The 16,867-nt window shown below is 39.9% G+C and overlaps 1 protein-coding gene across 1 annotated transcript in view; it reads left to right on the forward strand.

Annotated features, from left to right (window-relative positions):
* Positions 1-6,964: 6,964 nt before the first annotated feature.
* WIF1 (WNT inhibitory factor 1) overlaps positions 6,965-16,867 on the forward strand; it is a 73,761-nt gene continuing 63,858 nt past the window's right edge. The window contains exons 1-2 of the mRNA XM_036252129.1: positions 6,965-7,279; positions 7,760-7,899. Of these exons, the coding sequence (XP_036108022.1) occupies positions 7,132-7,279; positions 7,760-7,899 (288 nt within the window). The 5' untranslated portion in view covers positions 6,965-7,131. The remainder of the gene's footprint in view (positions 7,280-7,759; positions 7,900-16,867) is intronic.

A 16,867-nucleotide genomic window follows, 5' to 3' on the forward strand; every position in this document is an offset into this window, starting at 1 on the left:
TAAATGCCTTCACCCCACCCCTCAGGTCTTGCCATCCCTCAGCCTCACCAGAGAGAGAGACTCGGGAAAGGAGGGAGTGCAGGTCATTTGGCGGAGGGAGCAGTCACATAGATGCCAAAACAACCTTCTCAAAAGGATGGGTGAGGACGCTGGGCGGCTCCTGCTCCAGGCAAAATGGCCTTATCAAAGCGACGTCCAAGTTGTCTTGCTGGTTTTGTGAGGCTCATTCTGAATTACGCTCCTTCATAAAGTACTTCCCTAACTCTTGGAATTTTCCAACGCTTCAGGTGTCTGTGCTCTAGGATGTTCGTGTCTGTGATAACTTTCTGGATGTAGGAATGGGTGAAGGACTAGAACTCAGATTAGTGAGTAAGTCAGCGAGAAGAATCCGGGGAAGGTTCATAATGCTCTGGAGACTTCAGAGGTCAGCGAGCAGAGAAGGGCCCCTTCCACTGCTCTGTTTTGATGGCTTCCCATGCACAAATGAAGGGGCAGCTTCATACATCCCGAGTCAGCTATTCACACCGCCGCTTCCAGATCTCATAAAACACCAGCTACGGGTGGGGCCTTGCAGTTTGCAAAGTGCTTTCAAATGAATTGTGTAGTCATTACTGAAATGATACATTTGTATTCTGAGGTTTTTTTCTTATACATTTGCAGAGTTTCTTTATATAGTCTGGATAAGAGTCCTATATATCCAAGGGTCTTCTCCCACCCTATGACTTCTCTTTTCACTCTCAATGCTTTTGATAAAATGTTCTTAATCTTGCCCTGACCGGTTTGGTTCAGCGGTTAGAGCGCCCGCCTGCGGTCCGGAGAGACCCGGGTTCGGTTCCCGCTAAGGGCATGTACCTTGGTTGCAGTTTGTCCCTGGCCCTGGTTGGTCGTGTGGGTGGCAGCCACTCGATGTGTCCCTTTCACATCGATGTTTCTCTCTCTCTCTCTTCCTCTCTCCCTCCCACTCTGTCTGTACAAAAAATGGAAAAATGTCCTCGGGTGAGGATAAAAAAAAAAAAAATGTTCTTAATCTTTATATAATTCAATTTACCTTTTTTTCCTTTTATGGTTAGTGTTTTTGTGTCCTAATGAAACACCAATATTTTTTATTTCTTTAAAAAATTTTAAAACAAATTTAGTGAAATACAGTTAACACGTATGATTTGGTCCAGCCAGTGTGGCTCAGTGGTGGAGCATCGACCCATGCACCAAGAGGTCGTGGTTCAATTCCTGGTCAGGGCACACGCCCAGGTTATGGGCCCGGTCCCCAGTGGGGGGCACACAGGACGGCCAATCGATGTTCTATCTCATTGATGTTTCTATCTCTCTCTCCCTTTCCTTTCCTCTCTCTCTCAAATCAATAAAGAAAAAAATAATAAAGTGTATGATTTGTTAAAGTTTGGGAAATGATGGACTGTGTACATTACCTAGGCTGTGATGATAGTTTCATGTTTAAGTACATATGTCAGAACATCAATTTTAATAGTTCACTAACATTTCCACCTATGAAGATGTTCTAATTTGTTTTCCATTCTTCTATTTTTTGTTGTTGTTGTTGTTCAGGTGGAGTGGGAGGGAGAGAGAAGAAGAGAGAGAGAGAGAAACATTGATGTAAAAGGGACACATCAAGTGGCTGCCACCCGCACGACCAACCAGGGCCAGGGACAAACCGCAACCGAGGTACATGCCCTTAGCGGGAACCGAACCCGGGTCTCTCGGGACCGCAGGCCGATGCTCTAACCACTGAGCCAAACCGGCCAGGGCTCTATTCCTCTTATTTTTGAGCAACAAAATTGTTTTCCTTTCCCCCCATCATAAAAAGTACCCCTTAAGTGTCAGAGGGGTGCAACAGCATGGATGAACAGGAAATAACGGATCTGGTCTGTGGAAGACAAGATATGTGTTAGGTTGCTTGGCAATACCATCATGTGAGGAAAGAATAGCGAGAGTGCTGCATGGGATGATGAGGAATACTCAGGCTGTGCTGCGCTTCAGTAATGAGCTGTCATGTGCTGTGATGTACCGTTCTCAAGTGATAAAGTATGCAAGCGGCATAGCAAGAGGTGCTGGCTTAGGGTGGTGACAGCTGCCTACTTCGGGAGAAACTGACTGAAGTGGGAAAGAAAGAACCTGTCTCTTCTTAAAAATGGCTTTTAATTACATCTTTAAAAAAAAAAAAAAAACAGAAAATATTTGTGCCGAAAGTGAAATGTATTCTGTAGTTCCAGGTCACAGTCCCCATAGATCACTCCTGGAATTATTTTGGCATGTAACCTTTTAGACGTTTTCCAAGTATAGTTTTGTATACATATAAACTATACACACACACACACACACACACATTGTTTTTTAAAAACAAGACTGCGTTGAAAACAATGCTTGGCTGCTTGCTCTTTTCACTTACTATCTTCTGGCCCCTTTTCCATGCCAGAGTGCTACAGGGGGGCCTGCTCCCCTTCTTCTCAAAACACAGCTCACGGTGCAGCAGGTAGGTCTCAGTCTCAGTCTCAACACCTGTAGTGACCAACACAGCGCTGGCTGAGACCATGGTGCAGAGTGGCTGGCAGAAATGGCACTGACTAGATCCCCCTCTACAGCAGGCCTCTTGCCTTTGTTCCCACACAATGCCTTCCAGCCTCCTTGGCTTCTTTCCCCTGCCTGTCCCATTGCTTCTCTTCCAGGCCACAACTCGGAAGCGATGCAAGTCGAGTCGAGTGAAGAAGGCTCCGTAGAGGAGTGCTGTAACTGTAAGAAGTGGAGAGCATTAGCCCTGTTTGAATGGCAGCCCCTACTCACACCATCACTCACACACATCCCCTTGTAAGGAGGGGATATTGCCAGAGCTCTAGATTTTCCTTGAAAAAAAGAAAAAAAAAGCCATGAGAAGCCAGAAATGGCCTTGGGAAACTAGAAATTCAAATTTTTACGAGAAATCCGCTTTTCAAATGTCAGCAGCTGTTTTGAATGTATCTAGGTATTCATATTTTATTTTTAAAATAAACTATTTTTTAGAATAGCTTTAGATTTACAGAAAAATGGCAAAGATAGTATGGAGAGTTCCCATCTACCCCATACTCAGTTCCCTATTATTAACATTTTAAGTTAGTATGGTATATTTGTCACAATTAACGAGCCAATATTAATACACTATTATTACTAGTTTATTCAGATTTCCTTAGTTTTTATCTAATGTCCCTTTTCTGCTCCAGGAGCCCATCCAGGATAGTATATTACATTAAGCTGTCATGTGTCTTTGGGAGCCTCTTGACTGTGATAGTTTGTCAGACTTCCCTTGTTTTTTATAACATTGACATTTTTGAAGACTACTGGTCAGATACATTGTAGAATGTCCCTCCACTTGGCCTTTTTGATATTTTTCTCATGATTAGACAGAGGTTTTGGGTTTTCAGGAGGATGCCACAAAAGTAAAGTGCCATTCTCATCACATCATATCACGGTACATACTATCAACCTAACTTATCACTGTTGATGTTGACCTTGATCACCTAGATGAGGTAATGTTTGTCAGGTCTGTACATTATAGTTACTCTTTTCTCCTCCTTTCCATACCGAACTCTATGAAAGGAAGTCTCTAGGCACAGCCCACACTTAAGGAGTGAGGAGTTATGCTCCACCTCCTTGAGGGCAATGTCTCTCCATGAATTATCTGGGATTCTTCTCAACACAATCTTCCATAACCTACCTACCTACCTTTTCAGCTGCATCCAGCCATTCCCTCTCTCCCCTACTCCAGGCTCATCATACTGAAGATCTTACTTGCAGATCCTTGATAGTAGCATTCTTTCTCCAGTCTCTTTGTTCCTGCTATTGCCGCTCTCTGTGCGTGGACATACATCCCTGCCTCGTCTCCCTCCCTTGCATGTTCAACTGCCCTTCAACCTTCAAGACTGCTCAAGTACCCTGCACGCTAGGAAGTCCTCCCAGAACACAGTCTGCATTAAGAGACTTTCTTCCGATTTCCAAAATACTCTGTATATGTCCCCATCGTGGTATTTATTCCTATTGTTCATTCTGAGCACTCTTGCCTCTTAGACGGAGAATGCTAGAGCAAGGGCTGTCTTTTTACTCACCTTTGCCCTGTGCCTGTACAGTGCACACATCAGACACTTCGTCAATGTTTTTTTGAATGAATAAACTAAAGAACTTCCAGAATCCCAGATATGAGATTTCTTCTTTGAATTTCCAGTCCATCTGGTTAACAATCACCATATTCTGCCTTATATTATAGTTACTTGGGTTTTTCATGTAGTTTCACGATGTTTTTTACTGCCGTTGTCTTTCTTGTTCTTTCTAGGACAGTGTTTTGCACAGAATAGGCATTTGCTAAATCTCTTTGGAATGAACGAATGAGTTATTAAACAAATAAATGAATCTGCCTGCAAATGTAGTTATGAGAATAAGTTACACAAGGAAAGGAAGAATAATGGACCGGAAAACAAATGGTCAAATTTCCAAACTAAACTAAATTGATTGGTAATACATTATTTCCTAGCACATTCTATCCAAATTTTTATCATGTGCAAATAAATGTCATTATATTTTATTTGAGTGGAGAAATTTAAAAGCACGACTGTATTCTAAGTGGAAAAAAAAAAAAAAGGCCTCTCTCACAGCTCCTTAACAACAGAAAGGAGAGTCAAGCCAGATTTAGTTCTTAGATGGACTTTCCCCGCAAAAAATAACTCTGTTAATCTTGAAAATATCTGGCCGGTGTATAACATATGTTCCTTCCCTTTAAAGATCAAAAGGGTTCAAATCCAAGATTTTTTAAATAGTATTTTTCTCTATAATAAAATATAAGTTTTCTAATTGTACACTGTTGGGGAGAAGTGAACAGAGACCAACCATTCTGGAAGGAAAGATAATTCCTTACAGCAAGATATATTACCATTATTATCAACACCAAATTCAACTGCTGCAGAAGAACCCACTTAGAGGAATTTGAATTAGGAGGAAATTAGTACCTCTTTTTCTCTACCAAAAAAAGACATTTCATGAAGGATTTTTTTTCAATTACCAGTGTTTGGTTAAAATAACCTGTAGAGGGCGTCCTTGCACCAAGAGCCATAGGTACTTGAGCAATACTACGGAAAAAAACGTTCAATTAAAACCACACTTTCTGGAGTCAAAGAAAATGTCTATTGTGTGTGTGAAATTATCTTTAACTGGGAGGAAATTGGCATTACAATACTAAAGTACTTTAAAGATTGTCCAATGTATACGAATACATTATATAAATGAATTTTCTCTGAAATAAAAACTAGTAAAATTTTTGAAAAGCGATTAACTATTTTTAGTTTAAAGGGAGAATAGTTGTGAAGCTTTGGATTCAGACTTAACTATTATTTACTTATCAGTATGAGTATAGCAGCTAAGAGCTTGGGCTTTGAAATCAGAGCGCCTGGGATTTGAACCCTGATTCTGCCACTTACCAGCTAGGTAACCACAGTCAACTTACTGCACCTTTTTGAGTCTTGTTTCCCCACCAATAAAATAGAAATAATTATAGCACCTACGTAAAAGAGTTGTGAGGATTAAGTAAGCACTTCAAATAAAAGTACTTTTAAAATTAAGACACTGCAAGTTCAAATAGTCATAGGCTTATCTAATTCTCTTCAAAGATCAACAATTGTACAGCTGAAAATATTTCATAATTGAAACCGCATATTGTTTTCAGTAACTTCTCATGACCTAACATTTAGTTAATTCATTGTATGCACATGTTCAGCTTCTCTGTTGTTTCTATTTGTTTTTCCCCACTACTCTACAAAACACTGAGTGAAACACCACCCCAGCCCAGACACTCAATCCTTGGGACATTTGTCGCAGCATCTGGGTGCTAAAGAACAAAGAGAAGTAAACAATCGTTTTCTGAGTTTGAACTCTTTCTTTAAAAATAAAATAAAATAAAATAAAGCCCCCAAACCTTTTGCTTCTGTTTTCTTTGCTCATCCAAGGGATTCTGTATGGAGAAAGTTAAATCCTTTCTGCTGGGGTCGGGTGGTGTGTTAGGTTGTAGCTCATTGCCAGCCAACTACTCTTTCCACAGGCAAGGCCAGAGCCTTGGTCTTGTCCTCGAGGCGCCTTGATTTCAAGTACCAGCGCGCGAAACACCAGCAAATATACAGATTATCACAACTTTTTGAAGCCCTAAGGGGTCAGGGACTCCTGTCATCCAGAGCCCAGGGAACTTTTCCTGGCACTACCAGGTTAGCAGAGAGAAGGGCTTCCCCAACTGTTAAATTATCATCCACAATGTCTGACAAGTGCAGAATAAAATTCCTGCGCCTGGAGTCAAACTCAGTGCCAGCACCACTGGACTCTGGAGTCTCAGGTTTTTAATGCATGGGAACTCGCAAAATATCAGGGTAGCGCGAATCAGAGAGGATAGAGTTTGCAGAAAGAAGAATAATAGGAGGAAAGGGAGAAGTGGAAGAATATGTGCCTTCATTTAGCACCAGGGTAGAAATGGGAGTCGTCGTCATCGTCATCATCATCATCATCATCAATATCATCATCGGTGTTCAGTAAAGCCCTGAGATATTAGCTCGCCCCATTTCCCTCTACCCATGCCTCGCTTGGCTGAAGTCACAGGGGAGGGCAGTCCCAGGGGTCCCTACAAAACCTCCGCCCCCAAGCGCCCCTTTGCGCGCGTTAGCTCTCGTCCCACCGCGTAAACGCAGCCTCCGGGGTCCCGCGCCGCGCCGCCCCGCCCCCGCGCGCCCCGCAACGCCCCCCAGTGGCGGCTGGCTGGGCCTCTTCACTCCTCGCACGCACCCCCTCGGCGCCCGCCCTTCCTGCTCTTCCTCTCTCGCTGTATTTAACCCTCTGACTGTTGGTCTCGCCGTGCGTGCTGGCATCTGCTGCTTTGCCAGTCTTGCATCTCTGCTGTCCCTTCTCGCTCCTGCGCCCCTCCTCTTGCCCAGCTCGCGCCGCTCTTTCCCTCTCTCCTCCGCTCTCCCAGGCTCACTCGCACCGAGGGGAAGCTACGCTCCCAGCCGTCTAAGCGGGAACAGCTCCGGCGGAGGAACAACTTCACCGCTGCAGGTTGGGGTAGGTGCGGCAGGAGGAGTTGCAGCGGCGAGAGCCACCAGCGAGGAGCTCCCGAGTAGCATGGCCCAAAGAAGCGCCTTCCCTGCCGCCGCGCTCGGGCTCTGGAGCATCCTCCCGTGTCTGCTGGTGCTGCGGGCAGAGATCGGGCAGCCACGGGAGGAGAGCCTGTACCTGTGGATCGATGCTCACCAGGCGAGAGTGCTCATAGGTAAGGCTCCAGAGCCCAGCACCTTCCTCTGCCTGTGTCTTCTTCACTCTCTTTCCAATTCTTGCATTAAAGAAGGAGGGAGGCTTGCATTTGGTATGTTTTTAAAACTTAATTACCAAGGGAGGTTGCTCCCCCTTCTAATGAGCTATTTTCCATCTGAAAGCATATAAACTTTCTCAAGAAACCTCAGCTGATTTAGTGTCCTGATCATTGCTGTTGCTAGTTTCTACAACCGTCCGTTTTTAGGTGGACCTACCATTTGTTAGCACCAGTTAACTCCACGTCCACTCCTCCTGAAAGCATGTGCCTGTGGGCATCATTCTTATCACATACAGAGGGAAATTAATTGGTACCAAGGCAGGTGCTTTGTGAAAAGTGATGACCCATACTAAGTCTTTGGTGTTCTTCTTGCATGCAGTGCTGATTTGGATTCTTTTAAGTCTACCTAGTTTGATAGTTTTGTTTATTTTTTAAAACCAGGATTTGAAGAAGATATCCTGATTGTTTCAGAGGGGAAAATGGCCCCTTTCACACATGATTTCAGAAAAGCGCAACAGAGAATGCCAGCTATTCCTGTCAATATCCATTCCATGAATTTTACCTGGCAAGCTGCAGGTCAGGTAAGTTCTGATAACCAGAAAGGGTGGAGAAAATTACCCTCAAATATTCCCACTGCCTAATGGCAGGTAGAAATAATATTGTATAGTGTGTAGTCTGAGGGTACATTTTTATAATTTTTAAGAATAATTTCTCATCTGATTTTCAAAGTAAAGAAAGAATTAACTCCTATTTATTTAAACATGTCACATAAATTAAGGATTCCCAAAAGAAAAGGGTAAACAATGTGCCTAAAAGCTCACTATTTTTATAAGACTCTGTCTTCAGGCTTTGAATATAAAGACCTCAGATACCAATATCAATTCTTTCTGTGATTATTACCATTACAATTTAACATAATATTTAAAAGGCTTCCCCACCATAGCATACACTAATCACTTATGACATTTATACTTTACAATCAATTTTAAAGCCTATAAGTATTTTTGACATTGCGCATTTGAAAATATCAATATGTTGAATGTTATTCACTGGAATGATATGAATGCTATATATATTTCTGGTGGAAGTTCACAGACTCAAAAAATGTTATATAAGAACATTTGTAAGATATTGCAGACTATTGACTTTTTTAAAGTTACCATTTAAATACTTTTTATAAGGAAAAAGAAAACTGCAATATATTTTTATAAAGAATGTTTCTTTTTATTTCCTAGCACATTAGCATCTTTTATATGTTACCTTTTGTACAGTTTCAGTATCACATAAATGACCTCTAATCAAATGACCTCTAATGACACATGGTAAGTAATACATTATTTTGCTCATTGGTTAGTAAAATGTGTCTACTATGAAAATCATTGTAATTTTAATTAAAATCACATTTGCAGGTTTTTTAAAATTCTAAAATAACCTAAATGGATATTTTCATGAGCATATGATCCAGAAAAGCACACTTTATAAAAAGTAACTATTTTGAATTGAGAAACCACATTGGTTCCCTTTAATTACCTGTTATAGTACAGGCATGACCATTTCCCTCAGAGCTGTCTCTTTTCCCTCAGATCTATTCTCTCATCTCTCTTTTCTAAAATAGATAAAATCCAAACCCTTTGACACTTCCATTGTTGCAACAACAACAAAAAGAAATGAGAGAGATGTTTCGTGTCCACTGATGTTTGTAGCAAGAAGGCCATCTATTCTGAAACCCCCATTTTGCAGATGATTTCACTGAGGCTCTTACTGCTCTATAGGGAGATTATTGTTTTTCTTCATACAATTCTCTCTTTATAGATACTTTATGGACAATTAAGTTTAGAATATTGTGAAACCAGTAATAAATCAATAAATGACCTTTTTATTATCTTTTTGTTTCACCTGAATCTGTTTACTTGTGTTTGACCAGTATCAGATGGGATCAATATTAATTCTGTGTTTTTAAAAAGAACATTTTCCTTACCTATACTTTTATGGACTCATAAGAACCATTATAAGGTAGCTTGATTTGTACCCCTCCCCAGGTGAAAGGGTTTGGTAACTGTAGGAGAAGCAGAAAATGTCAACAGCTCTTATTTATTTATTATCTACTTATTTATTTTTCATCTGAGTTTGTCTTCCAAAGGTTGGAATTTGAAGCAATGACTTGAATTTGGTTAGCTCCCTTGTTGCTTTATAGCATAGTGTGTGTTTGCAGACATTGGCATACTGTTGAGTACAAAATGGATTGCATGTCAAACAACCTCAGGAATATTTCTTGTAGGAGATTAAAGAAGATGGTAGAACTGACATGGAGATGAAGTGTCTAGCATCTTTTTCTCTCCTGTTTGGGTGTTGATTGCCCATGTGGATTATTTCATTATGAAGGACAATGTCAGCACTTCAATGAAATGATCTAGCCCTCTGTGCTCAATCTGCTCTGGACAGGGTACAACAGGTAACTGTGAAATCTGGCATCTATTTTTCTTAGGGAGGAGGGTAGTGACAGGGTAGAATCTTTACAATGCCAAACAGCAAGATGTTTGGAAATATTATTTAAATTTGACCCATTTTACTCAATAAAGTTGTGTGATTCTAACACCACAGTTTTTGAAATGCATGGAAATTTTGAAGGTGGGAAAAATAATGACTTCAATATGAATTAAATATTTTGAAAGGCATCTCTGGCTAAAGCCAAACCACATCAAAACAACTACATGAAAAATGAAAAATTTATTCCATGATCTAGTTATTTTATCCAAATAATGTCAAACATTTAGGGATTTCAACACAAGCAAAACACATAACTGGTTAATGAAGATTTAAACTTAATATTTAAGTATTTTGGCAATATATGAAGAAAGTTAAAGTAACTTCAGGATCCAAGACCTAGCAGAGGCAATAGGTGTTAATCTACTTCCAATAAATGATTAGGCCGATAACCCAAGATGTTCTTGGGGCCATTTAAAATAACTTTCATGTTCTATTTCAAACAAGAACAAATAAAAATTACAGTGATAGTCATTTCTCCACATCAAGTTGGTCAAGTTTTTTTAAAAGTGTTTTTAACATGTGGAGAATTGTACATACTCATATGCGTCTGGTGCGTGGTAGCCCTTTTGCAGAGCATTTAGAATCTGATGGCAAAAGATTTGGTCCAGACCCTTTGACAGGGAAATTTTACTTCCAGAGGTTCATCCTTAGGAAATAATCATGGATATGAGTAAAAATTTAAGTGCAATACTGTTACTCATTATGTTTTTTATAAAAGTAAAAAGATAGATGGAACCTGGAGGTCCAGGGACAGTGGCAGGAGAATACAACCAGGCGTTAATAAGAATATTCTAGACATCCACTCAGTGCCATGAATGTTCTTGACACATTGTCAGTAGCCCATAACAGCATATTCTTCTGTTTGATTGCATCACAGAAAATATAGGCAGACAAAGGAAAAACACATTTGATACATGTCTGATCCTCTAGGGTGTAAACATCAGCTACATTTGCATATGTTACATCAGTTACATTTGCATATGTTTCTTCCACAATGAACATGCATTGATTTATAATTTAAAAAATTACTTTACATTACATGTGTGTAAAAAGGTGTACTATAGGGTTTTAAGTTGTATGATGTTCTGTATTATAGTTTACGCATGTTTATTATCTAGTATCATTTTTTGTTAAATCCTCACCTGAGGATATTTTTCTATTTATCTTCAGATAGAGTGGGAGGAAGAGAGAGAGAGAGAAAAAAAAACCACTGATGTGAAAGAGACACATCAAATGGTTGCCTCCTGCACAACCCTTACCAGGGCTGGGGATGAACCGCAACCAAGGTTTGGGTCCTTGACCGGAATCGAACCCTCGACTCATTGGTCCATAGCCCGAAGCTCTACCGCTGAGCCAAACCGGCCAGGGCTCTAGTATCATTTTTACACAACCTATCACTCAACAAAGTGATAAAACAAATGGTTTTCATGGCTGATCATAAATATAGATCCCAGAGAATTCTTTAATGCTTATCAGATCATCACCAGTACCTTTTGAGATCCCTGAAAATATGCTTTGGAAGGCTTTTCTGCCTGAAATCAAGTTACCTGACCTCTTCCTCTTCCTGAAATCCTCATTTTCCATGGAAAAACCTGTCTCTACTTTACTGTCCATTTAAAACACTCACTTTCTGTCATGCCCCTTCTCAAGATTTTTCAATGAGAATTTCTACTAAGGAAGCTTAAAGGATTTTTAGTAATTAAGGAAAAATACTCTTTGTTACTATACATAACTTTTAACAGTTGCTATTTTTCAATGAAGCATTCCTTATTCTAAACTTTCCCTGATTTGAGACAGGTAGAGGCCATGAGCAACCATTTTAGTTTTCTAAACTACTCACTAATTAAACATTTTATTTGGAAAATAACCCTTTCTAAACCTAATAGGTTGCCAATAAAATTTTAATGAGAAGTTTTGTTAGACAAATCTGAATTCTAATATTAGGACACCACTGCTGATTTCCATAGGAACCAATTCAGTATAAGGCCAACATTTTTTCATTTATATAGATCATACAATAAATGTGTGTTTAAGAAAATCTTATAAAATTTGTAAAGATCATATAGACTTGTTCTTAATAACTATAATATATTTTATCACCTGCATTACAATGCTAAGGTACTGTGAATCTAGAACCTAGTTAATAGGGCATCTCGCTTTTTTAAAAAATCCTTGTCTGATGATATTTTTTCCATTGATTTTTAGAGAGTGGAAAAGAGGGAGGAAGAGAGAGAGAAACATTGATGTGAGAGAGATACTTCTATTGGTTGCTTTCCACATGTACCCCGACCAGGGCTGGGGATTAAACTTGCAACCCAGGTATGTGCCCTTGACCAGGAGTCAAACCCAAGACCCTTTGGTGTGAGGGCTGGTGCTCTGACCACTTAACACACTGCCCAGGCTAGGGCATCTCGTTTTGTTTTGTTTTGTTTTTTAATTTTAATTTTTTAAATTTATCTTTATTATTGAAAGTATTACAGATGTCTGTCCCCTTTTCCCTTCATTGACACCCCCCTCCCTGCTCCTGCCTTCCCCACACTGTTGTCTGTGTCCACTGGTTATGCATATATGCATATACTTTCTTTGGCTTATCTCTTCCCACTCCCCTCCCCCATTCTCTCTCAGGTCCCTCAGTCTAACAACCAATTAGTACTTCTTAATCCCTTTACATTTTTCACCCATCCCCCAACCCCCCTCACATCTGGCAACCAACAAAAAGTTCTCTGTATCTATGAGTTTGTTTCTGTTCTGCTTGTTCATTTTTTTTTTTTTTTATCCTCACCCAAGGACATTTTTCCATTTTTTGCACAGATAGAGTGGGAGGGAGAGAGAGGAAGAGAGAGAGAGAGGGAAACATCGATGTGAAAGGGACACATCGAGTGGCTGCCACCCGCAGGACCAACCAGGGCTGGGGACAAACTGCAACCGAGGTACATGCCCTTAGTGGGAACCGAACCTGGGTCTCTCCAGACCGCAGGCGGATGCTCTAACCACTGAGCCAAACCGGCCAGGGCTTGTTCATTTTATTTGTAGATTCAATTGTTGATAGATATGTATTTATTGCCATTTTATTTTTCATATTTTTGATCTTCAAGAAGACCCTTCAACATTTCATATAATACTGGTTTGGTGGTGATGAACTCCTTTAGCTTTTTCTTGTCTGGGAAGCTCTTTATATGCCCATCAATTCTAAATAAAAGCTTTGTAGGGTGGAGTAATCTTGATTGAAAGTCCTTGCTTTTCATCACTTTGAATATTTCTTGCCACTCCCTCTGACTAGGGCATCTCTTTTTATGTCAGTGTTTTTAGCAGTGGTAATGGATTTATGCTGAGCCATCTATACTAGTTTCCCAAACTCCTTGTGACCAAATGACTGGATTTCTCAGATGGTTGGCAAGGGCTGGGGTGAAATTGGTATCTGTGAAATAGATATTCTCTGGGTGAAGATAACTGGGCAATATTAACTTCAAACCTACCACCTGGATTACTAGCAAGTTCTAATCACTTGTGCCACCAGATCCAGATCTTAGAATAAGGTTTTTGTCATGTATAGGGGTCAAAATTCTTATCACCACTAGAAGTCAGGGATATAGCTTCACTTTATTCAATTTCAAGATGTTTAAAAACAAAAATCAAAAGTATTACTATGGGTACAGGAAAGGAAGAACAGAATTCTGTGCACTGTCCCAGGGAGGTGGGTGGTCATGTGTATACTGTAGAAGGATGGATTTTATGGGTTAAACTGCAGAAATGTGCTCCTTTGTTTTATGTATAGCCTTTGACAACAGAAAATATTAGATATGCTGAAGATAGAGTGTATCAGTAAAACATTTCCAGCATGTAAGGTTAATTATAAATGTGTTCATAACCCTTGCAAACTCCCTATCAATTAAAAACAAAACTTCCTGAATTATTGAAAACTGCCAGAAATTGTACCAAGAATAATAATACAAAATCAAGGCTAAAGAAAGCTTGAGAACTTTGCCTGGATAGTGGTGTCCTTGTGCATGATTCCTGTCAGTAGTACCCTAATTCAGCTTTAAAATGAGGAAAATTCCATTGGGAAAAAAAAAAGTCACAAACATGCTATTTTTCTGACAACTGACTCACATTTTTTTGCTGATTAAAAAAAAAATAGAATCACTCTATTGTTTCTCGAATATCAACTGGACATATTTCTGTAATATCAACTGGGTAATCCAGTTCTGTCATTAAAATGCCTGTAAAGCCCAGATAGCTTGTTTTTGCAATGTAGTGTTTGATATGATGTAACACTGGTCCCATTAAATAAGCTGCAGTTTGCAGTCTCAGATTTCCCATTAGACTGGTTGAGTTAAGGAGACCTGTATTAAAATACTCTTTCCCCTTCCCTTCTCCCCATGACAAAAATAAAAGAAAAACAATAGTGAATTTAAATTCAAGTACCTCCTCTCCCTCTTCAAAGAAACTGCCAAATACCCTTAAACACCTCCTTTCAACTCTGAAGTTATGGTAACACTTATTATTAGTAGTATTATTTAAATCCCTTAATGTATACTGTCCGCATTTTTTCCTAATGGAGTTATGATTGTTTTGGTAGTTCCAGTCCAAGTGGCTGCATACCTCTGCACTCCTGGGGTTTGCCGGCATACCTTCGCTGTGGTTTTATATCACCAAACGGAGGAAATGCCTTGTTTTTTGACCTCTGTTCCATGGTTTCAAAGTGGGAATGTGAATATGTTTACATACCGTGGGCATGATTTTTTTTTTTTTTAAAGAAGGTACTCATATCAAAAGCGTAGCTTTAAACCTTTCATGTTTAGATTCTGCTATGCGGTGGTGTTTTGCATTGTGGTGTTGTGGACATGCCACTAGGGATCAAAGAGTAATTCTGCAGAGAGCCCATTTCATTTAGCAAAGCAGGCATGTGCCAGCCATCTGTTGTATCTGCTGATAGAAAACAGCAGTAAGTTTCTCAAACTTTTGCCAGAAAAGGGGAGGGGGGCTTTATTGCTTAGAGGAGATGAGTTACAAGGTACCTTGTAAGCAACATCTGGTTCTATAGCGATTTACATGGCATAAATGTAAACTCCACTATGTCTTCCTTACACAGTGGTGTAAAGACGTGTAAACAAACCCTTTACCGCTATCCTTCGTGTTTATTCCTGACTTTAAAATGCTTGCACAAATAAAAATCTTTTAAATGGTTGTGGTGAAGGGAAAGGTATGATATTCAGTAAAGCATTTTGTTTTGGATTAAATTCATTTAATTTAAATGTCCCTGATGAATAGGATGGGTGCTGTGAAGGAAAAGCTCGAGGGATTAAGAGTTTAGTGAAAATGCTTCATCGTGTATCTGGAGCTCTGTCTGATCAGGTCTTCTTTTGCTGCAGTAATTAAGCCAGCTTGCCCCGTTGCCAACATGGGAGTAATTTGGTCACGTTCCCTAAGTGGATGGGGAGCTGTTTTCCTTGCACTGTTTCTGCCTGCCTCAAGCACTCAATCAATAAACACAGACACTGCGTTAGTCACAGATGGGTACTAAGAGGAATAAACATGGTCCTTGCTCTCAGGGAGCTCATAGTCTGGAAAACAAATATTCATCAAACTCACTGAAATAAGGTTGGAAAGTATAGGATTGGCCGAGAGCACAAAGAAGGACCCTCTTCTCCCTGCCTGGAGGAGGAGGAAGGGAGCCAGGAGCTCTTCACTGAGCTCACCGAGCAGGTGTTGTCTGAAGTAATGCCTGAAGGTAGCATAAGCATTCATCACACCAGCAAGGGAGGCAAATGCCTTCCAAGTGGAGGGCTCAGGATGTTCAAGTGCATGGAGGTCTTAAAGGGGAAGGCACATTCTAGGTAATCAAGAGGGGCCTCAGATCTTAAGGGAGAGGTAATGGAAATTCAGTGAGGGGGAATTCAAAGTCAAATGATGGAGAAAGATTCTGGGGGGAAGACAAGAAGACAGAAACAATTCAGGGAGGTTTCTCACTTCTCTGCTGTGAAGAGAATGGACTTAACATTTTGCAAGTTTGTCCCAGGGGTGTATTAAGTCAGTCTTTGGTTTATGTGTTGGTGGGACAGGGGCTTTTCCATAACCATTATTTAGCTCTTCTTTTTTACTAAACTTTTGGAAGTGTTTGTGATGAATTTTTTTTTTTTTTTTTAGATGGAGTGGAAGTGTGGGAGGGAGAGAGAGAAACATCGACGTGAGAGAGACAAATCGATTGGTTGCCTCCCACGCGACTCCAACCAGGACTGGGAATCGAACCTGCAACCCAGATACGTGTCCTTGACCGAGAATTAAACCTGTGACATTCTGGTCCTCGAGCTGACACTCCAACCGCTGAGCCAAACCAGTCTGTGATGATTAATATCAGCTCCAGATTAATTTTTTAGGTGACTAGGACATGGAACTATAAAAATCGCTTTTTTTTTTAGTGCATAGGATTTTATAAAAAGCAATTTAAGCCCTGGCCAGTGTGCTCAGTGGTTAGAGCATTGACCCGTGAACTGAAGGGTCTCGGGTTCAATTACCAGTCAAGGGCAAGTAACTGGGTTGCAGGTTTGATCTCTATCCCTGGTTGGGGGCACATGTGGGAGGCAACCAATTGATGTGTCACTCTCACATTGATGTTTCTCTCTCTTTCTCCTTTCCACTGTCTAAAAAGAATAAATAAATAAATAAATAAATAAATAAATAAATAAATAAATAAATAAGAAAATATCCTTGGGGTGAGGATTAAAAAAAAAGTCAATATAATTTTCCAATGGAACCTAGAACTTTGAACTTAAAGTAAAACAAAGCTTAAATAAGGGAAATAATATGTTAATTTGAAAATGAATTGACTTAGCATCTATTCTGAATTCCTATACTGCTCGTTAAAGTATCATGAAAAGTAAAATAAAGGTATAGAAATTACTTTTGGCTGGGGATCCTTTAGTTTAAATAATCGGAGATTGAACATTAGAAATGGATTTATTTAAAACAAGCTTCAAGCTTCCTTCTTCAAGTATTCTATTT

This window comes from Molossus molossus, unplaced genomic scaffold (assembly GCF_014108415.1).
Source record: "Molossus molossus isolate mMolMol1 unplaced genomic scaffold, mMolMol1.p scaffold_m16_p_10, whole genome shotgun sequence".
NCBI classification, from domain to species: Eukaryota; Metazoa; Chordata; class Mammalia; order Chiroptera; family Molossidae; genus Molossus; species Molossus molossus.